Source organism: Pristis pectinata, chromosome 23 (genome assembly GCF_009764475.1).
Source record: "Pristis pectinata isolate sPriPec2 chromosome 23, sPriPec2.1.pri, whole genome shotgun sequence".
Lineage (NCBI taxonomy): Eukaryota > Metazoa > Chordata > Chondrichthyes > Rhinopristiformes > Pristidae > Pristis > Pristis pectinata.
In genome coordinates this window covers 15,241,999-15,264,846 of record NC_067427.1, presented here as the reverse complement: position 1 = coordinate 15,264,846, position 22,848 = coordinate 15,241,999, and the positions used below count along the sequence as shown (strand labels likewise).

General features: G+C 40.1%; 1 protein-coding gene across 1 annotated transcript in view; it reads right to left on the bottom strand.

Annotated features, from left to right (window-relative positions):
- Nucleotides 1–22,848, bottom strand: part of LOC127582154 (G-protein-signaling modulator 1-like) — a 182,524-nt gene that overhangs the window by 80,064 nt on the left and 79,612 nt on the right. Inside the window, exons 5-9 of the mRNA XM_052037204.1 lie at nucleotides 17,379–17,521; nucleotides 14,340–14,463; nucleotides 9,043–9,158; nucleotides 4,963–5,118; nucleotides 233–341 (exon numbers count right to left, since the gene is read on the bottom strand). Of these exons, the coding sequence (XP_051893164.1) occupies nucleotides 233–341; nucleotides 4,963–5,118; nucleotides 9,043–9,158; nucleotides 14,340–14,463; nucleotides 17,379–17,521 (648 nt within the window). The remainder of the gene's footprint in view (nucleotides 1–232; nucleotides 342–4,962; nucleotides 5,119–9,042; nucleotides 9,159–14,339; nucleotides 14,464–17,378; nucleotides 17,522–22,848) is intronic.

Here is a 22,848-nt window from a genome sequence, read left to right as displayed (position 1 = left end):
TTGCTTGAAAGGATGGTGGACTCAGATCTAGCAAGTCTAGGTGATTCAGTAAGTACATTTAAAAAGGCAATTAGTTAAGTATTTCAAGGGGAATGCTAATGGATTAGAGGGAATAGATGTAGGGGAGGACTAAATCAGACAAATCTTTCAAAGGATCACAAAAAGCATAATGGGCCAAATAGCAGCCTCCAAGTCTGTAAGATTCTATGATGTGGATCTGAAGTTTTCTTACCTCTCTAGAGATTTCCAGGTGTCTTGATGCAAAATGCAATCCTTGCTCATGGCTCCCAAGTGATACGTAGGCATTTCCCAGACTCCAACACGCTCTCCCCTCTCCAACTCTGTCCAAAAAGCCAAAAAGAACATCTGATAGCCCAGTTTCTTGTTCCCTATTGTACAACACTAGATGAGATTAGAATACTTCTCTCTCATCAGATCACAAATCCAATAGAAAATATTTCTGATCTCTCACTGTTTTCCCATACCATAATAAAATACAAAATGATTGGTCTTAGAACTCCTTTCATGGCATAACTTGCCATTGCAAAAGCTTTTCAAAATTAGACCGGTCCCTATCCTTTCCCAGACAAAGACAATTATATCACCTGTAAACATGAGAAGATTAATAAGAACAGAGGGCCCATTTTTAACTGCTCCCTGATGTGCTTTACTGCAAACCAGGTTCACGTGATAAGCTAAGCAGTTTAATGTTTGGCTCACAACATAATAAAAAGCTGACAGATTTACAAATATAACACATCAAATGTTGCATAGAATATTGTATGGGAGCCTTGGGAATATCTAGTAAGACTGCTTGTTTAGAACTATGGCAGAATCAGTATCCTACAGCTTTGTTTGATCTACTTTGCAGGAGGAGGTGGATGGTGGGTGGAGGCAGAGAGAAAATCTGCAAATCTTTTCTCCAGCTGATGTGATTTGGAGACAATCATGCAGGGGTGGACTGTATGTGGCCTGTTGAAAGAACAAGCCTCATAGCCTGCCAGCCCACTCTCACTCCATATTTTCCCAAGTTAACATTGCTTTGACAACAAAGCCACCACTTTTTTTGTTGTATCAGTAAGGATCAACTAAAATTCCTTTTACAGATTACTAACTGTTCTCCCTAGTGCAACTGAAATCACAAAATGTGCATCGAGTTTGTATGGTAATATCTTTTTCCAAGAATTGTCATTGCATCAGCTGGAAAGTGACCTTTCCTGATTGTTCTGAGAAAGATTACTGATAAATAGAATTTTCTTTGTCGATGTTATTAATTATGGAGCTTTCCTGGCAAAAAGAAGTGGCGTTCTGAAGTTTTAAGTGATCTTCTTCCCACTTCATATTTATCTAAGTATGTGCATCAGTTCCACAGGATTAGGACAGTTGAATCAATTATCCTTGCCAAAACTGGCTAAGCAGGCTGAAGATGATACACTCAGGGGAAAACTTGAGTGTGGGCAGAAAAGTTACTTGATAAAGAACGTGTTGAGAAGTGAAAACTTCACATTCAAGGATGATAAAAAGAAAGAGAGGCTTAATAACTATTGTTCAAAATTTTATCCCAGTAATATGTACATGCCAGTCTTTCAAAAAAAAACAATTTTGCTGCTCCATTAAGTCTCCATTCCTGCTTTAATGTCAACCACCAGCATCTCATTTTTGGCAATCACCATTTTGAGGCTTGGCCATACATCCAAACATTTTAAGATTGCTATATTTCACAGTGCATTTGATTGCTGGGAGGCTGAACTTCAGATATTAGTCTCACACTCCCAGAAGAGTTTGATTTACAGATAGGCTAATCACATACCACTGTATTAGAAGCTGATGTCTTCAGACACCGTGATGCAATATGGAGTGCAACAATACTCACAATGAAAAGGTGCTTATCAAAAACAATGTACAAAGGCTAAAAACTTATTAAAAAGCTTCCACTCTTCCTCAACCCCGCTATAGTAGTTCACAATAATAGATTACACTCCTTACCTGAACTATCATTGAATTGAGATCATGATGATTTGCTTACAGACTGAATGCCAGACTGTACTGGACCAGATATAATGTTAAGGGTACTAAATTACCCAAACTCTCATCTAGTTTTCTGTTAACATGGTCAGATTGCAACCTGCACCATAATTTATTGGATTCTGTAAAGACCATAAGGAATTATAAACTAGACTAACCAAAGAAGGAAAAATAATTAAGAAATGGATGAAGATTAATTGAAAAAATTACCAAGCAACTCTGGACAACCATACTTCAAGCCAGAAAAAGGTCAGATGGGCAAGTTGCAAAAATGGAGGAAAAGTACATGAGCAACGAACAATGTGCTGGTGGATCTCAGCAGGTCATGCAGCATCTGTGGGAGGAAAGATTTTTTTTCTCCCACAGATACTGCATGACCCATTGAGTTCCTCAAGCACATTGTTTGTTGCTCCAGATTCCAGCATCTGCAGTCTCTTGTGTCTCCAAGAAAAATACATGCTTGCGTTTGCTTCACGTGGTCAAATTTCTTAAACACTACAGAAAAGTCCGACAATATTCTGAAATAAAAGGAACAAATTGAGTGCAGATGATGTCCTCTTATACTCAGTGTTGAGAGGATGATTTTTCTTCCTACTCACAGCTGAGTCCGCTCTTATCTGAAGCCAAGGGAATGGACAAGATACGCAACTTTGAAAATTTCTTTTCCCTTGCCAGCTGATTCATTTGGGAAAATTTAACCTTGTATGTTTATTTATTTTTAAACAAACCAAGGCTTAGAACTCTCTACACTTCATATCAAGTAGCAAAAACAGTTAGGCAGCTTTTAACTCTTCAGGGAGTAAGTGATTGTCTTGGCTTTAAAAATAACAATTCATCATATTTTAGTTATTTGATGAATTCACAGTTCTTTGCCTCAAAGGAGCAATGAAATTTCACTTTACCTACAAAATAAAATCCCTGTACCTTGCCAAAAAAACTTATCCCAATCCAATGGAATAATGGGGTTTGCTCTGGTAGCATAAATTTCCTTGGCTGTGACAAAACTAAATTGACTGACACGTTCCAGTGTTCATAAACAAGAGAAAGTGCTTAAGAATAAATCTTAATCAAACTTCCATTATAGTCAGCACTTCAAAATAAACAGGGACATGCATTGTGCTGTTGTGACATCTGACAATGGTGAAAGCATATCGCTCATGGGCTTGGAATGAAAGTTTGGGAAGGATTAAAAAGTAATTTTCAGGTCATCTGAAAAATTTATTGCCACAAACTTAAAAGGGAGCAATAGTCATGGTTTGAATACACTAATTATCTAAATTATTACTTCAATTCTGCTGCTAATCAGTGCTTGCGTCCGGAAACATTATCCATAAACCATGCAATATGGTTGTGTTTCAGGAAGAAAGGAAATCCTAAGCAATAACAGTCAATATGTTAATGTTTGCTAATTTAATATTTTTGAACAGTTAATTTAATGTATAACTGTTCTGATCAACTCTTATACACAGTTTAAAGTAAGTATATAATGGTATTACAGACGTTGCTACCTAAATTACACATTGAAGGGCACATTGGAGCTGATGATTTTAAAACAGAAAACTTTGTGATGTATAGACCAATATATGGTGGGTGGTCTCACACACTTTACAATATTATGTTACCAAACCTAATCTCTGATTAATTTTAAAATGATTTCATTTACATAGCAGCAAAAGGCTAACTGAAGTTTGAACTTCTATCTCCATTCCTTTAATAAAGGTACTAGCTCATGCTGACATGATAAAATAGGAACCGTCTGCTTCTTCAGCACCACCTCCGGGTTGCTGTCCTTCCTGCACTGCAGTTCCTGGTAGATTATTCTATTCTGCTTGATCTCAGTAGGCACCAACCCAACTCACCTTAAACAAACATATACAAATGCCAAAAGGAACCAAGGGAAACCTTCCATTACGAAAACAGGAACAGGAAATGATTATTAAACTCCTCAAGCCTATTCAACTATTCATTCACTAATTAATGTGCACATCAACTCCTTTTAATTGCTGTTGCTTCATATCCCTCAACATTTTTGCCCAACAAAGATATAACATACCTTGGAAGTTTCAATTAATTCATCATATACAGCCATTTGGGGAAGAATTTCCAATTTTTACTATCCCTTGGAATGGAAACAAAGCTTCCAGATTTACCTCCGAAACACCCTTACCTTATTTTTATGATTCCTTTCACTGGACAGAATTGTTGATCTGCATTGAGCTTAGTAACTACTTCCAAAATTATAAACACTTTGATTAGATTATAGAGCAACCTCTTAAACTTAATAGAGCATAAACCAAATACATGCAACTTGATTCCCTTCCTGATTCAGGCAAAACCAATAACAATTGCACTGCCCCAACAGCACTGCCCAGCAGTACAGACTCATGATCTCCATGCTGTATACCTCTCCAAATGAATATTTAGTCACCAATGCATCAGATGTGTAGGATCAATGGAAATGCAGCTCGAAGAAGACCAATTTTTATCTTCTCTGGCTTTTGCCATCCTGATGGCAACATAATGTAACAGTAGAGGAGTTGTTGGCAAATCATTGTTGGCAATTCATTTCTATTAATTAGTAGGCAATAGATTCAGGCATGAAGTGGGGGGGAAAACTGTAAGGAGCACTTAAGGAATCATAGGTCAAAGTCACCCAATCCTTGCAAGCATACCACATTAGCTGCTTGCATTGTGCCAAATTATTAACATACTGTAACCCACACCAATTGAATGAATCAATGCTAATTGCCTCCAATACAGTCCTCAGGAAGCTGATCCATAGGATGACCACATGTTCAATGAGATATTGTTTCTGCCAAAAACAGGAAGGCAAAAAGTAAAAGCTGGTATCAGTAACAATGCACTAGTAAATCAAACAAATGCTAACAACAAATAACACATATGACAATATTAAGAAAAATGTAATAAAGCCTCTACCTATCATTTAGTTCCTGGGCTATGGAAAGATGTTTGAGATGGTAGTCGATAGCTTTCTCATAATCTTCCAGCAGAGTATATGTGTTGCCCAGGCTATAGCAAGCTTGAGCTTCCACTGCCTGGTCCTTTAGCTGTCTCGATATATGAAGAGTTTTTCTGTGGAAATAAAAGCAAAAAGCCTCCTGACAAAGCTGATCAAATCGATTCCTTATAAGGACATGCACTAAGATCAGAAAGCAAGCATTACTTAAATACTTTAAAAAAAAATCTGATACCCTAACAGCATCACAAAAATTTTACAATTCTCCAGTTGTTACCTTATTAGCCTTCTAATAATCTTTATGTAGAAGCAATACCATGTTGCAACCCACTTTCCAAAATTAGAAAGGATGCTGTGCCCTGTGCTCTAATACATCCAAAGGCAGATTACTTGGCCATGACCACCACAATTTTGCTATTTGGAGTTTGCTGTAGCTATACTAGCTGATGGACTTCACAGCATTAGTGGCATTACATGGCTGTACAGTGCTTTGGAGAAGGCTTTTGCCTGAGCATATTAAAGTGCTTTACAAGTACATCTACTCTTTTTCTTCATTGCTGAATATTATAAGCCAGCACGCATGCAGAATCAGCAAGCTTGGCGAACTAATGACAAGTTATCTCGCATAAGCAATTCCAGATTCCTGTAGTTTGAAATAAATTGATTTCTATAATGTGCAATAAAGAACAAGAGGCAAGTAGTGGGGGATATGCAGAGGGGAAGAGAAAGAAGGGGAGGAAAGGGAGAGGGGAAAGGAGGAGAGTAAATGAGCACTCATGTACGTCACTGGCCGGTTTGGATTTTGGATGTTTGAAATGACTTAATCCTTTCACTAGTCACTGCAGACCTCTGTGACAGTTCAAACATCCCTCTGAACAAATGACAGTTTGGCAGAGTATTGATGGATTGCTGCAGGATCAGAGCTATCTTCTCACGCAAGTGACATTAAATTGGTGTCCTGTCTGCACTTGCAGATGAACATAAAAGAACCCTTGCCATAAATTTGAAGTCGATCAAGGGAGCTCCCCCCCACCCCTCAATTTCCTAGCCAGTGAATTTAAGAGGTTTGGAGGGAGAATAACAAATTTATAGCCTAGAGAGATGAAGGCACAACACCAATGGTGAGGCAACAAAAACTGGGATTACAATTTTTTTTTTCTCTTTCAGGAAAGACAACGCAAATATTTTAAGGTATACAAAAATAAGTCTTGATAGCATCTAACGTAAAATCCCACTGTACAAGTATCCATGGGCAGGGATTTCCCACTGAAAGGCAATTGTTCAAAGCCTTCCTCTGAAGTTCTTAAGAATTTTTGAGTTTCTTTCATAGACATGACCACCCTCTGATCACCCAGTGACCGAAGGCAAAACATAAACATAAAATCTAAGTCATTATTGTGACCTTACAATACCGGAAACCAAAACACCGAAAAGCTCATCATCCTCTGTCACTGGGAGAATCAATCTTGTATTTTCTCTAGATTTACTGAAATGCCATTTTAAATTCAACAAGATCCTAAGAACAGTCAGGCACACTCACTCAGTTTATTAAATGTGCTCCACTATCATGTTACTCCAGGGAGCTCAAAACAATTCACTATTTGTATTGAGTTTCCATTGGTCACAAATACAATACAGTTTTAACCAGATGGAACTGATGCTGAATAGAGCTAATGTATTCACAATTCCTTTCCTTATTCTAGCACATAATGCCGAGGTGAGGTACTAATTTGCTCAGACCCCTCTCTCTAAGCATTTGTTAAATTAGATCTCCCATGTTATAACTCAACTACAGACCTTAATATGTATTCATACATTAATTTCTTCACCATTAAGGTTTGCCTCTCATGTGGTTGCAGCTGAAACTGCTTGGTCTTTATAAAACACTGGTCTAACCTTCATGTGGTCCATCTCCGACTCTTCCCTTACCCATCTGCAATCGTTCCATCTCCTTCTCGTGGGATATTTTGAGTACAAATACCCATTATAGGGCCACGTAGCTATCTTGACCATACTTCCTCCCACTTGCCTTCCATTCACCCAGTTCCTCTGTCTCTGTCGCATTTGCTCTGACAATGAGACTTTCTGCACAAGTTCCTCCGAAATGACCTTCTTCTGATCCACAGCTTAACCTCTACCATAATAGACAGAGACTTGATGGCATCTCATCTATTTCCTACATCTCTGTTCTCATCCCCTCTCCTCCTGGACAGAATACAAACCAAGAGTTCTCCTGGTTCTTACCTTCCACCCCACCAGTTTTTGCATTCAACTGATCATCCTTCGTAATTTCCACCTGCTCCAATATGATTCGACCATGTGACACACATTCTCCTCCGCTTACAGAATTTCAAGGAATCAATTCCTTCACAATTCCCTGGTTGACTCTTCCATTCTACCAACCACTCCCACTCTTATGGTACTCTCCCATGCAACTGCAGGAGATGCAACACCTGCCACTTCATCTCTTCTCTTTCCACCATCTAAGGACCCAAGAGTCTTTCTGAGCGATGCAGCGATTGACATGCACTCTTCTAATCTAGAGTACTGCACTTGGTGTTCACAATGGAGCCTCCCCTACACTGGAGAAACCAAACGTAGATTGGGTGATGGCTCTCTGCAGAATCTGTGCTCATACCACAGGAGTGACCCTGAGCCTCTGGTTGCCTAGCACTTCAATTCTCCATCTCACTCCCACTTTGATCTGTCCATAACTTCCTGCACAGTTACAGTAAGGCCCAACACAAACCCGAGGAACAACATCTCATGCTGCAGCCTTCAGGATTCAGCATCAGATTCTCCAACTCAGAGATTTGTGTGATGCAATCTGTTTACCCAAGTAGCAATGAGTTGGTGACAGAAGTAATGTAATTAGGAGGCAGAGACTGACACAGGATCAGTAATATTCTTGGTTCAGAAATGTTCTTTAGTAAACAATTGTACAGCTCTGCCATAAAATGATTAATGTCAACTGTGAATCAGTGGGTAGCATTCTTATCTTAAGTGAGGAAGTTATGTGCTTAGTTCTCACACTGAAGACTTCAGCACATAATTCATAATGACTCTCACTGCAATCCCAGAGTGCTACACTGTTAGGAGTTGCTAAAGTGAAGGTCCATCAGCTCTCTCAAGAGGATACAAAATGCGAAAATGATGGCTCTGGTTGTTCTGACAGATGTCCTGTTTAATCCCTTAGCCACCATCACCTATCACCAAATAATGGATTATTTATCACATTGTAGTTGGAGGGATCTCACACATACATTACCTGCTGAGTTACTATCACTACAACAGTGACTACACTTAAGAACTTGATTGGTTGCAAAGTAATTTGAAACATCTTCAGGGGTAAAAGCCTCTATACAAATGCATGGTTATTATACAAAGAGAGAGGATTCCTTACAATTATGCTTCATCAGGAATAGATAACTCCTGGATCAGAATTCTACCAACTACACTTTATAAAAATACACCAGCAACCAGCACAGACTGTGCCATGACTTCATTGAACCACGCACCTGACAATCAAATCCAATAAACAGAGAAACCATCAACAGAATCAAATATTTCATGTGAGTAAATATGGGGCAGAAAACATGCCCCAAAAGACATTTACCAAGTGTGGGGAGAATATCTATCCAAGTTGCGTGACATTATTACAGAAATTTAACCATATACACACTTTTTAAATAATTAAACCTGCCATTTATCCTGTCAATAATCCACAGTTTATAATGGTTTACACACCAATATTTCATTATAATTTGACAATCATCACACTGTTCAATCCTCTCATTTAATTTTGTATTAAAATGCATCAAGATAATGCATACCTTTGCCATCCTTGGCAGTCACTCTAAGCAGAAATTCCACATCATATGGTTGTTCTTAACCTAGTCCTGAACTCCTAAGGAAATCTGAGGACATGGAGTTAATGCTAGAAAGTGGAGTTGAGGTGGAAGCTCACCTTTGATACTAAATGGTAGAACAGGTTTGAGGAGCTGTCTCCTATCCTTATGAACCAAAGAACAGAATCTTACTTGTAATATTCAGCAGCCACATCAAATTTGCCCAGAAATATGTGCGCGTTTCCCAGGTTGCTGTAGGCCCTTCTCTCAGCTGCTTTATCTCCAAATTCTTTTGCGATTGAAAGACGCTGGAAAAAAATTGAATAAGAAGTCAAATCATATCCACTGATCACTTTGAACTTCACTGGAAAATCATTTCAAAATTCACAACTTCCCAGATGGTCAAGCAATTCACATCATTTTTAACTTACTTTTTTTTAAACTGAGGGACTTCTAATAAACCAGTGCCATCCTTTGATTGCATGACTTTAGCTCTGTTTTTAAGAACAGCAGACGTTTATTTTGTTGACCTACTTATTTGACACCAGCGCCCCCTACAGAAGATGGTCTGCAACAGCCACACTAGATTCAGAATATCATTGCTTCCGCAGACACTGTAATAGTTGCTTTCAACAGCATTTTGAAATATGACACTCTGTCCAAATACTCAAGGAAAAATACAATATGACCAAATGTACAGCCATCCTTTTTACTCAAAAACCAAACTGCTGAAGGAACTCAGCAGGTCAGGTAGCATCTAGAATGGTACAGCACAGAAACAGGACCTTTGTCCCACGATGTTGTGCTGAACTAATTAAGCTAATGATGCCTAATTTAACTAATCCCTTCCACCCGCGTGTGGTCCATATCCCTCCATTCTCTGTATATTCATGTGCCTAAGGGGGTCTAAAACACATCTATCATATCTGCCTCCACTACCACCCTTAGCAGCACATTCCAGGCACCCAGCTGTGTGTGTATAAAAAACTTGCCCCACACATCCCCTTCTCCTCTCTCGCCTTAAATGCATGCTCTCCAGTATTAGACATTTTGACCCTGGGAAAAACGTACTGGCTATCTACTCTATCTATGCCTCTCATCATTTTATAAACTTCTCTCAGGTTTCCCCTCAGTCTCCACCGCTCCAGAGAAAACAACCCAAGTTTGTCCAACCTCTCCTTTATAGCACATGTTCTCTAATCCAGGCAACATCCTGGTTCTGCACCCTCTCCAAAGCCTCCACATCCTTCCTGTAATGGGGCAACCAGAGCTGAATGCAATACTTCAGATGCAGCCTAACTAGAGTTTTATAAAGTTGCAACATAACTTCCCGACTCTTGAACTCAATTCCTTGACTAATGAAGGCAAGCATGTCATATGCCTTCTCTATGACCCTATCAACCTGTGTAGCCACTTCCACGGAGCTATGGACTTGGATCACACGATCCCTCTGCACATCCATACTGTTAAGGGTCTAGCCATTAACAGTGCACTGTCCCTTTACATTTGATCTCCCAAAGTGCAACACTTCACATTTGGCCAGGTTAAACTCTATCTGCCATTTCTCCACCTACATCTGCAACCGATCTATGTCCCGCTGCATCCTTTGGCAGTTTCCTACGTTAGAGGAACACAAACCTAATGCCCTTTAGTTTATGACACCATTGCTATGGTGAAGGTTCCCTACATCTACCACTTCTCTGCTGCTCATAATTGTGTATACGGTGTACCTCTGCGTTACAACAGTTGAGGTAATGGAAACTTGCCCTTGCAGAATTCACAACCAAAAACTGAGATACGGAATAAAAATTCACTCTTATGGAATCTGTGACAAAAATAATTAAATAAATACAAAATGCACAGGGAACAAATTTTGTAAGTTTCTGTCAACGGTTTGTGTTACGGAAAATCACAATACGGATGGTTTACCAGGAACACAGCTCCTCCGTAACATGGCGGTGTACTGTACTTCTATCAGGTTCCTCCTCAGCCTTCTCCAGTTCAAGGAAAACAAGCCCAGCCTATCCAGTCTTGCCTTATAACCGAAAAACTCCATCCCAAACAACATCTTGCAAATATCCTCTGCACCCTCCGTGTCTTTCTTATCTTGCAATAACCCGAACAGTACATGGTACTCCAGCTACCATATTTTATAAAGTTGCATGCAACCTCCTTAGTCTTATATTTCATGTCCTGATTAATGAAGGCAAGTATCCTGCATGCCTTCTTCACCACTTTATCTACAAGTGCTGTCACCTTCAGGGATCCTTGGACTTGTACACCATAGTCCCTCTCTTCCACAATACTTGTTTGACCATACCATTCATTATGTCCTATCATTATTAGACCTCCCAAAGTGTATGATCTGCCCATCTTACCAAATGGTCAATACCAGCCTGTAGCTCAAGACTGGTATTGACCAGCCTGTAGCTCAAGACTCCTCATCATCACAACACAACCAATTTCAAAGAGCTGTGTAGATTTTACTCCACACCCTAGGCTTTTGTCCAACACCCTACACATTGGTCACAAGTATGTGTCTAATTGCCTTTTTTAAGTTTCTATAGAAATTGACTTCACTGTCCTTTTGGGTGATGCGTCCCAAATCTTACTAGTTCTCTGAAGAAGCATTCTTCTCGGGTTATCTGCTTGTTTTTCTAATTATTTTAAGCTTCAGGTTACCAATCCACATGGCAAATGAAATAACTTCTCTTCATTTGCTCCATCAAAATCTCACATAATACATAATGCCTCCTTGTTCTGAGGAAAATAATTCCAGTTTCTCCACGTGACTATCAACATCATTTTTTGTAGCCAACAGCTAGGATACAGCTAAAGGTCCCAAGGATAAATCTGCTTTCTTTCATGATGGCAAGCATTTGTATTTCCACATTACAGTCCATTGCTGGATCGACAGGATTACTAACTACAGCTCTGCCTTCATTATCATGATTCCAAACAAAGTCATCTCCAAACTCCTAGACCTAGGACTCAGCACTTCCCTCTGTAACTGGATCCTTGATTTCTTGACCCACACCACTGCCACAATTATTCTCAACATCGGTGCCCCGCAAGGCTGCATCCTCAGCCCCTTACTTTATTCCCTATACACTCACGTGTACCCAGATTCTGCTCTATGTACGTTTGCAGATGACAACACTGTTATGGGCCAGATTTCAAAGAACAACGAGATGGAGTGGAGGAAGGAGATAGAGAGCCCAATGGCATGGTGTCAGGACAACCACCTTTCCCTGACTTCAGGAAGTGGGGCGGAGCACATGACCCTGAGATGGCACACCCTGTGGTAGAGATGGTTGAAAGCTTCAAGTTCCTAGGTGTAAATATCACCAATAGCTTGTCCTGGTCCAATCCCATAAACACTATGGCCAAGAAAGCACACCACTACCTCTATTTCCTCAGAAGGCTAAGGAAATTCTGCATGAACTCATTGACCCTTTCTAATTTTTATAGATGCACCACGAAGCATCCTATCCAGACGGAACACAGTCTGGTATGCCAACCACTCTGCCCAAGACCGCAAGAAATTGCAGAGAGTTATGAACACAGCTCAGTCCATCATGAAAACCAGTCTCCCATCCATGGACTTTGTCTACACTTCCCGCTGCCTCGGAAAAGCAGCCAACATAATCACAGACCCCTCCCACCCCAGTCACTCTGTCTTCTCCCCCCTCCCATTGGACAGAAGAAACAAATGCTTGAAAACACGTACCACCAGGTTCAAGGACAGCTTCTATCCCGCTGTTATAAGACTCTTGAATGGACCTCTTGTATGATAAAGATGAACTCTTGATCTCACAATCTATCTCATTGTTGCCCTTGCACCTTATTGTCTACCTGCACTGCACTTTCTCTGTAACTGTAACACTATATTCTGCATTCTGATGTTGCTTTTCCCTCTGTACTACCTCGATGTACTACCTGTATTATCTGCATGGGTGCAATGCAAAACAATGTTTTTTCCACTGTTTCTCTGTACATTTTAAATATAAAAAATTTTTTTTTTAAATTTTATTTACAGCATGGTAACAGGCCCTTCTGGCCCAACAAGTCCACGCCGCCTATTTTAAACCCAAATTAACCTACCCATGCGCCTTTGGAATGTGGGAGGAAACTGGAGCACCTGGAGGAAACCCACGCAGACACGGGAGAACGTACAAACTCCTTACAGACAGCGACAGGAATCGAACCCCGATCGCTGGCGCTGTAATAGCGTCGTGCTAACCGCTATGCTACCGTGCCACCCCAAACAATAACAAATAATATAATAATAAGTAATAAATTGATTACCAACTTTGGATCAGAGTTCATCCTGCACTTGCAACCAAGACCTGGCCCTCCACAGTACTAACAATTGTCCGTCTTTAGAAAGCAGTTATTTCAGGTTTTTTTATTTTTTACATTTTTTTTGAGTTTATTACCCTTGAGCTTATGTTTCCATTTCCACTGTAACCACTTGAGAGATGAAAAATTAATCAGTTATCCAGCAACGATACTGGAAGTCTATTATTAATATGCATGTGCTTTCTGGACATAAATGACTCACGTAATGAATTTAACTTCTGACAATAATCCAAGTAGATGTACATTGCAGCTCTTTAATCGGCAGTATTCTAACTACTAAGACTCTACAATCAACATTAGTAACATGCTCGAGTTGGTTCCTGCTGAATGAGTCAGTACTCAACACACGGTGTAGATACTAGATAGCCTTCATCATTCATCACATGTGTGCATTCAACCATCTAGCCAGCTCCACCCATTTATTAACTAGGATAATTCCTTAATCCAAACACTCTTACAAACATCAGCTTCACATGAACAGTCCTAACCAGACATAAGGTGATTGGGCAATTTACCCACCAATCATGTATTGTGATGAGCAACTGGCAATAAATTTGAACAAAGAACTTATTACCCAAGTATCTGGCAACTGATTGCATTTTGCTGGAAAAACATTCTGGCATGCAAGTTGAAGCTTCAGTCAAGTGTTCTATGTACAATTGTTCGTAGAGACTGTTTTTGAAAATAGATAGCAGGCTGTTTGTTGAATATGCTGTTTATCTAGACTCTGCTGCATAAATTGATTTTATTTACTGTTAAATTAATTGCTTTCTTTTAAATTGACTCTTTGTCAGAGTTGTCTTCCCAAGACCCACCCCTGCTCCAAGTTATTACCTGACATACACCAAGTCAGCAGAGACACAGTGATGCTGATGGGCACTCTGACAAAGACAAGTGTTAGGCTCCTTCCTGATCCCCAGTGGGTGACACTCTACAATGCACCTAACATACTGCTGCAAGACAATGGCTAGAGGTTTACATTATGAGGTGGTGGAGTGCAAAACAAAAACTCCTTACTGAAACCATCCTTCGAAAATGTTTAAGTGTGCCAGCTTAACCATTCAGCATTTTCATATCAGAACTTTTTTTCAAATCAATGCAGTGAAATGTGATAATTGGTCTTTTACCTCTTTGTGGAATGTGATGGCATCATTATAGTTTCCTAAAAGGTAATGTGTGTTGCCGAGGTTACCATAGGCTCGGCCTTGAGCTGCTCGATCACCTAATTCTTTGACAATTTTAAGATTCATCCTGAATGAGACAAGAAAAAAAAAGAGAATCACAAACCATCAGAAACCCAAAGTGAAACTAAAGAATCCTTCATATTCAAACCAAGCACAAAATGACATTAATTGTTGAAACAGACTAATAAATTTGGGACTCAAGAACTCCAACGTGAACTTCAAATCGTTAATAATTGTTGTCTAAATCCAGATGGATTGAAGCCTTAGAATTGCTTCCAGGTGTATTTGTTTGGTTTTATATTGAATAGGGTCATCTGCTCTTCCCTTCTCTGCCACACCTGCCTATCACTGTCTCTTACCTGCATCTACCTATCACCACCTTGTGCCCACCCTGCCTCCCCTCTTTTGTCCACCCATCACTGCTCTGCTTTTCCCTCCTATATATGAGCTTCCCCTTTTTCCTATCTTCAGTCCTGAAGAAGGGTCCTGACCCAAAACGTTGACCGCCTGCTTTTCTCCACGGATGCTGCCTGGCCTGTTGAGTTCCTCCAGCATCATAGTGTTTTTCATTGGCCTTGCTTGAACAATCCCTTGCTCTTCCATTCCCTCAATTTTAGGAAACTTCAGGACTGCCAATTATCACCCAGCAATATGCCGGTGGAGAAAATAAATGCAAGTAAATAAGTGAGTTTGGAGCAGTGAAAGAAGGGAGAAAAAGCAGATGCCTTCAAATGATGTCCTTCATATCCTTGGGATGACTGACTGCACCTCCATTTTAAGTGAATTCTTCTGAAGTACAGCTGCACAAATGCCTGTCTGAATAATCTGTTTTCTAAAATATAGCTCATTATGTTATTAAGGTCTAAAATTCGATTGTTTCCATGTACTTCTGAACATTATCCATAAAAATAACAATCTGAATTTCCACAGCATTTTTTAAACATACTGAAACTTCCCAAGGTGGTTCATGGGAGTTTTATTCAACAAAATTTGGCACCTGTACAAAAGGGACAGGTTACACCTGAACTCGAGGGGGACCAATGTCCTTGCAGACAAGTTTGCTACAGCTGTTGGGGGTGGTGGTGATGGCACTGCTAATCAGGGATAGTATCAAGTATCATAACTGTAGGAAGGGATGTCATCACAGAGGGGTTGTCTATTGAAGCATGGTAGTGTAGCGGTTAGCGTAACGCTTTACAGCGCCAGCGACCTGGGTTCAATTCCGGCCACTGTCTGTAAGGAGTTTGTATGTTCTCCCTGTGTCTGCATGGGTTTCCTCCGGGTGCTCCAGTTTCCTCCCACATTCCAAAGACGCACGGGTTAGGAAGTTGTGGGCATGCTATGTTGGTGCCGGAAGCATGGCGACACTTGCGGGCTGCCCCCAGAACACTCTATGCAAAAGGTGTATTTCGCTGTGTGTTTCGATGTACATGTGACTAATAAAGATATCTTAATCTTAGTATGGGTGGAAGTCAGAAACAGGAAGGGAGCAATCACTATTGGGAGTATTCTATAGGCTCCCAAATAGCCACTGGGACACTGAGGAGCAGATAAGTAGGCAGATTTTGGAAAGGTGCAAAAATAACAGGGTTATTGTCATGGGTGACTTCAACTTCCCTAATATTGATTGGCATTTCTTTAGTGCAAAAGGTTTAGATGGGGCAGAATTTGTTAGATCCCTGACACAGTATGTGGACAGGCTGACTAGAGGAGAGGCCATGCTGGATCTGGTACTAGGCAATGAACCTGGTCAGGTGACAGACCTCTTGGTGGGTGAGCATTTCAGGGATAGTAACCACAACTCCCTGACCTTTAGCATAGCCATGGACAAGGATAGGAGCAGACATTATGAGAAAGTATTTAACTGGGAGAAGGCCAATTATGACAGTATTAGGCAGGAACTTGGGAGCGTAAATTGAGAACAGATGTTCTCTGGTAAATGCACCACAGAAGTGTGAAGGTTGTTCAGGGACCACTTGCATGGGGTTCTAGATATGTTTATCCCACTGAGACAAGGAAAGGATGGAAGGGTGAAGGAACCATGGTTAACAAGAGAGGTGGAAGGTTTAGTCAAGAGGAAAAAGGAAGCATATTTAAGGTTTAGGAAGCAAAAATCAGGCAGGGCCCTTGAGAATTATAAGGTAGCCAGGAAGGAGCTTAAGAAGGGACTTAGGAGAGCTAGAAGGGGACACAAAAAGGACTTGGCAAGTAAGGTTAAGGAAAACCCTAAGGCATTCGACACAGATGTGAGGAACAAGAGGATGACTAGGGCGAGGGTGGGACTGCTCAGAGATAAGGGGGGAAAATGTGTCTGGAGGTGAAGGAGGTAGGAGAGGTCCTGAATGGATGTTTTGCTTCAGTGTTCACCAGGGAGAGGGACTTAGATGAATGTGAGGTTAGTGTAAAATAGGCAAATTGTAGCATGTCGAGGTGAAGAAAGAAGCAGTGTTGGAGCTACTAAAAAGCATTAGGATAGACAAGTCCCTGGAACCGGACAGGATATACCACAGGTTACTATGGGAAGCGAGGGAAGAGATTGCTGGAGCGTTAGCAATGACCTTTGCATCCTCCCTGGCCACAGGTTTGGTACCGGAGGATGGCAAAGGTTATTCCACTGTATGCTGGATTCTGAAGGGGGGGGTGCATCCTGGTATGCTTTTGGGACCATTTACTGCTTCCAATTTACTTGGATTCAGAAACTGTTGGGGCTCACTTCATTGAACTGTAGATACATAGATAATGTGCAATGGTGTCTGAAATGAATGCATTTATTGTGTTGCTAATGTAATTAGAATACTTTTATAGAAACAGGGTAGAAGCACAAAATCCAAAAAGGATCTTCAAAGTGAGGAGGAATGCTGTTTAAGCACGGCACATTCTTCATTGATAGTCAGACACAGTTTGGACAACAGTCTCAATTACTGCTAATTCCTTTCAAGAACATAATTTGCAGGCTGGATGTTCAGATGCTGCGTTACTCACTCATAGTATTCGGTGGCCTTCTCTAAAGTTTCCTTCACTTCACTTGGTAAGTCTCCAGATTCCTGGGCTGAGAGCCAGGACAGCTGTTTCCCCTTGGCATGAAAAACATTTCCAATATTGTACTGTGCTCGTGCTTCACTGACCTGGGCAGGAGAAAATGTTGGGGTGTCAACCATTGCTTTTAAAAAAAAATTGCAAAAAGAAGTTTTCAGAAGGAAGAAACAATCCACGGTAGCAAGTGTGGGACTGCAGGAAAAAGAACAGATTGTAATGTTAAATGGTGTGTGACTCATTTCCCATTTTATTACAGAACTACTTTTTGGGGGGAGTATTAAATGCCAGGAACACCTACAAGAGTTTCAAAGGAAACTTTATATAAAAAAAAGTCAAAAAATGCTCCAAGTATTCAAGTCAGGTGTCATCTGTGAAGAGAAAGATAGGATTAATATTAACATGTTAGGTCTGTCTCCTTTCTTGAAGACAAGGAAAGGTTAATGATGTGTTGGGTTTTAACTGAATAGAAAGACAGAGAAAGGAGAGGAGAGGAAGGAGTACAAAGGAAATGCCTGTGGAAGGGTGAAAGGCAGGAGTGCTTATATACCAAAAGGAATGACAATGCAGGCAAAGGTTGATTAATAGGACAAGAAACAAAAGATGGGTCAAGCAGTATTGCAAATGACGTTACTGTTGAACTCAATCATGAAATCTGATGAAAGGTCTCTGACCTGAAACACCACTTTGCTTCTCTCTCCCCAGTGCTGCCTGACCTATTTCCAGCATTTTCATTGTATTTTTTCATTTCCAATTTCTGCACTATTTTGCATTTCAAATTCATAACATGGAGAGGTCTATTAGGGCAGCTAATACTTGGATGACTATAACGTGATTATTAATCTTTTCCTCCAATTAAATATTCCTTCTGCACAATGAACTCAGCAACATTGGCCATGCCTTGAAGTTATCAGAATTTAATCTTCAATCAAAAAAACATTACACTCAACAGGATGGAAAATCAAAGGACAACAGCAGTCAATGTGCAGAGAAGATTCCAAGTACAAATATTCGCAGTGATGAGGGGCACTGCAGTGAAAGTCCTCTGTGCCTTCATCCATAAAAGTGGACTCAGACAGGGATCCCCAGTGAACTTAAATGAAGGTTAGTTTAACAAGTCATCCACAATGCCAATGCACAAGTTTCCGGATCATCATTCACTTGCCTAAAAATGTATTATTAATCAACTGCCAGCAAATGTGAAAACAAATTACATTCTACAAATTAATTTTTTCCACTTTGAATTCTTTTTACTTAGGCAGATAGTATTTCTGAGGCAATCTGCAAAGCTAAATAGAGACCTTTTACATCATTAAGCAAAGACCAGACAAAGATAAATAATACTCATAATGCAAGAAATAAATATGGAGACAGAACATCAACAGCTGCTCCATCAGAATTCCCATTTCACCACAATTTAGATTTAACCATACCTTCAGTGTGGATAAGTATTCCAAGGTACTTCACAGAAACTTAAACAGTTTTACATAGAAATATTAGAACATAAAGGTTTTAAGAGGCTTCATAAGGTGAAAACATAGAGATATAGAGAAGTAATTCTAGAATTTTTAGCCTGTGCAATGGAAGTGTATAAAATCATGAGGGGCATAGATAGGGTGAATGCATAGTCTTTTTCCCAGGGAAAGGGAATCAAAAACTAGAGGGCATAGGTTTGAGAGGGGAAAGATTTAAAAAGGGACCCAAGGGGCACCTTCTTGATATAGAAGGTGGTGAGCATGTGGAATGAGTTGCCAGAGGAAGTGGTTGAGGCAGCTGCAATAACATTTAAAAAACACTTGGACTGGTACATGAATATTAAGGGTTTAGAGGGATATGGGCCAAATGGGAATAACTTAAATGGACATCTTGGTTGGCATGGATGAGTTGGGCTGAAGGGCTGTTTCCATGCTGTAAGACTGTTATGACAGTGGTCATAACAGAACAATAAATGCACAGGCCAGTATCTGGAGGAGTGCAGAGATTTCAACAGACCATGCAGGTAGAGGAGGTTCAGAGATGGGGCGCATTACCTTAACATTAAACTCTAATAATTCTGATTTAAGTTATTGAATTATTATTATACTGACTTCAAAGTGAAGCCTTTTCAGGACAGGGAGCCAATATGGGAGTGCAGAATTCATGGAATGGTCTGAGTTAGGATAGTATCACTGTGTGTAGTAATGTGTGATCCTTTGTTTGTAACAGTGGAGGCCAGGCTAACATTGCAATAGTAGAGTCTAGTGATAATAAAAGCTTGGGTAAGAATTTCAGCAACAGGCAGCTGAGGAACAGCATTGTTACAGAGGTGGTCTTGGTGATGGAACAGGCGTAGAGCTCAGAAGCTCTGCTAGTTAAGAATTCAAATGAGTGGTTCCATTCAGCATGCCTCATTCCTTAAACTTCTTTTAATAAGGTCAGGCCACAGGCAAGCAGCAACAATGATCCTCTTGAAAGCCTTGCATGTCATTTGAGAAAGGAAGAGGACTGGAAAAAGTGAATTAATGCAGATGATGGCAGTTCAATAAATGTTAACCACAAGCTAGAACAAAAAAAATCACTGCTTAAGTCAACATTCACAAGATCTGAAATGCTCAATACGTTAGCAAATGTTTAACTATAAGTGCTCTCATTTCTGCAGAACTTGGGACACTACACTGGATTCCTCACTGTTCCAGAGCATGCTGTTCTTTTGTGTCGTCCTCAATCTCTCTACAATCTCTTCCTCCCATCAAACACACCAACCCCCTTCAACATGCAGCTCCATTGGGTTTAACCTTGAAAATATACCAACACATATCCAAATGCAGATCTCCTGCGATGCCTCTCTTGTCAGATACAAATACAACATTTAAAAGACACTTGGATAGATACATGCACAAGAAAGGTTTAGAGGGATATGGGCCAAATGCAGGCAAATGGGACTAGCTCAGTTAGGCAACTGGGTCGACATGGATGAGTTGAGCCAGAGGACCTGTTTCCATGCTGTACAGCTCTATGAGTTTATAGTTTCAGAAATGGTCAAATCTTGGTCCTTCCTGTTCCTCAGCTAAAGGGATATGATTAGCTTCCATATGCAGTCTGTTAACTTGTGTGTCTGTTCGGGATTCAGGAGTTATGGAATTATGTGAATATAGCAGATATTAATTCAAATGAGAACCAATCTTCAGTTATTAATGTAAATTGCAAGCAGTAAGCAGTTTGAAGTTAAAAGAACATCTTTGTAAATAAACAGTACTGTCTGCAGAGCACAGGCTGCTGGCCCACAGAATGGGCCTGCCTGCTCAAGAGATATGGCTTGCAAAGTGACCATGAGATGTTCCTGTATGCATCAGCCAAAACTAAGGCAAAGAGGGTTTGTTAATTGGCCTGCATCAAACCAGGCAACAATGGCTAAGTTATTTTGCACCATTGTGTCTGAGTTCAAGGAAGCTCGCAGACCAGACTGATATTGTCACTTTAGCACATCAAACATGGTCATAGGCAATATTTGATTGATCAATAGTTGGGATATTTGTGTATCTGGGATCTCTGTCCTCAGAAGCTTTAGACCATCTGTGTGAATTACTTTGTCCCAACAAGGAGGTGTGTCCCACTGTAACTCAAAGGAAGCATTGTTTACTTCAGTATTTTGAGACTGACAATGTCATTGTAACTATTGAAGTGGTATTGAATCACCTGCTGTTACCTTTGATTTTAAGGGTACAAAACTGTGATGTACTTTGAGTATGGGAGACTTTGCCAAGAGAACCTCCAGGAGAAGGTCTGCTTGTCGTGATGAATAGACTTCTATGCATCTCCAATGGCTCAGATCACAGTCACAAACTAATCCAACCATTAGGTCCCTCAACCTAATAACAAACAATCTGCACAACATTAAGCAGTGAGTAAGCAACCACTTCCTCCAGATGACTATTGGGAATGCCCAAGCCATTGACATTTTGAATCCAACATGCAGTCTACATCATCATTTTTCTTTGTCACTCGCTTAACCTCAAGTGAAACTTTCATTATTCTATCTTAGCCGAGGCACTTCCTGTCTATTACTAACACTTCTTTCATCTCCTTTACATTTTCTTCCTACAATGTAATGTAACCAAATGCAAAGGCCTCCAAAGCTCCTGTATCTATTTTATTCAACTACATCTTCGAGCTCTATTTCTCCTCTATCTGCTGGGAGCCAAAAATCTGGCCTTGAGTGCAGCTAACCTCCTACTTCATCTAATCACCCCTATAAAACTGGTCCGAACCTTTAATAGCTTCATCTTTAATCTCTGGAATTTTTCCCAACACCTTTCTACTTTACTGAGAATAACCTCTCCAAAATCCACAATACACTGCTCCTCCTCCCTGAACTCTACCTTGAAACTCCTGGTGATGTTTCTCACTGCACCACAAAATGCTGGTGTTCAATGTTTCTAGAATATGGCACTTAAAATTTCAAATCTTCCTTTATCAGATACTGTGCAGTTAATTAACTACCAATTATACTGAATGATTAACAATTTTAAAGAAATCTAGAACCTTATTTAACCAAAAATTATTTTAATTATTCTGGAATTTAAGCTCATTTCAATGCTGAATTCCATTATTTCTTATGACCAGAAAACTGCAAGGGTTTTTTTTCACAATGAAAGACTTCCATCAGTGGTCTACTAACTGATGCAATAAGCTGTAATTACACATGGCAACTCATCAAATTGAAACTAATCTCAGAAAATTCTGAGATCATCTGTCTGCTGGTACTCATTCTACAGACAGATAACAAGTGTGGTTCTGAATGAACACTTCTGCAAGATGTCAAAGAAGGGTTTGTCCCTCTCAGACCTGCTGAATCAAAATGAGGCTGTACAATACTTTAATTGATAAGAGGAATACAACCAATCTTGTGTAATCTATCAAATTATAATGGACTGGGAGCTATAAAGACCAATTCAATTAGAAAGTAATGTCACTAAATGGCAATACATCACGAGTGGATATCAGTTTCTCAATTCACATGCAACTGGGAACATAGCAAAAATTAGGAGACTTATGCTGTTCTGCCTCCTTGATTCTGCAGAAAAAAGAAATAAATCTTAGAGTGATGTTCATAACCTGAATATGTTTTTAATCACGTTACACCCAATTCAGTGCATCTGCAATGTTGTCCTTCTTGTAATATAGGAGATGCATTGACAAATGTGTGCACGACAACCGCCCTAAACAGCAATACTTCAACAATCCGAAAATCTGTTTCAGTGATGTTGGGTGAGGTTAAATGTCAACCAGAAAACGGACGACTTTCCCTGCTCACCTCAGAATACCGAGTAGGACATTCAAAGCTCACTTAAGAGGGCAGATTGGGTCTTGATCAAAAGGTAACATCTTCAACAATCAACGGTCCTTCAGTATTGCATTCAAGTGTCAGCCAAATTTCTTG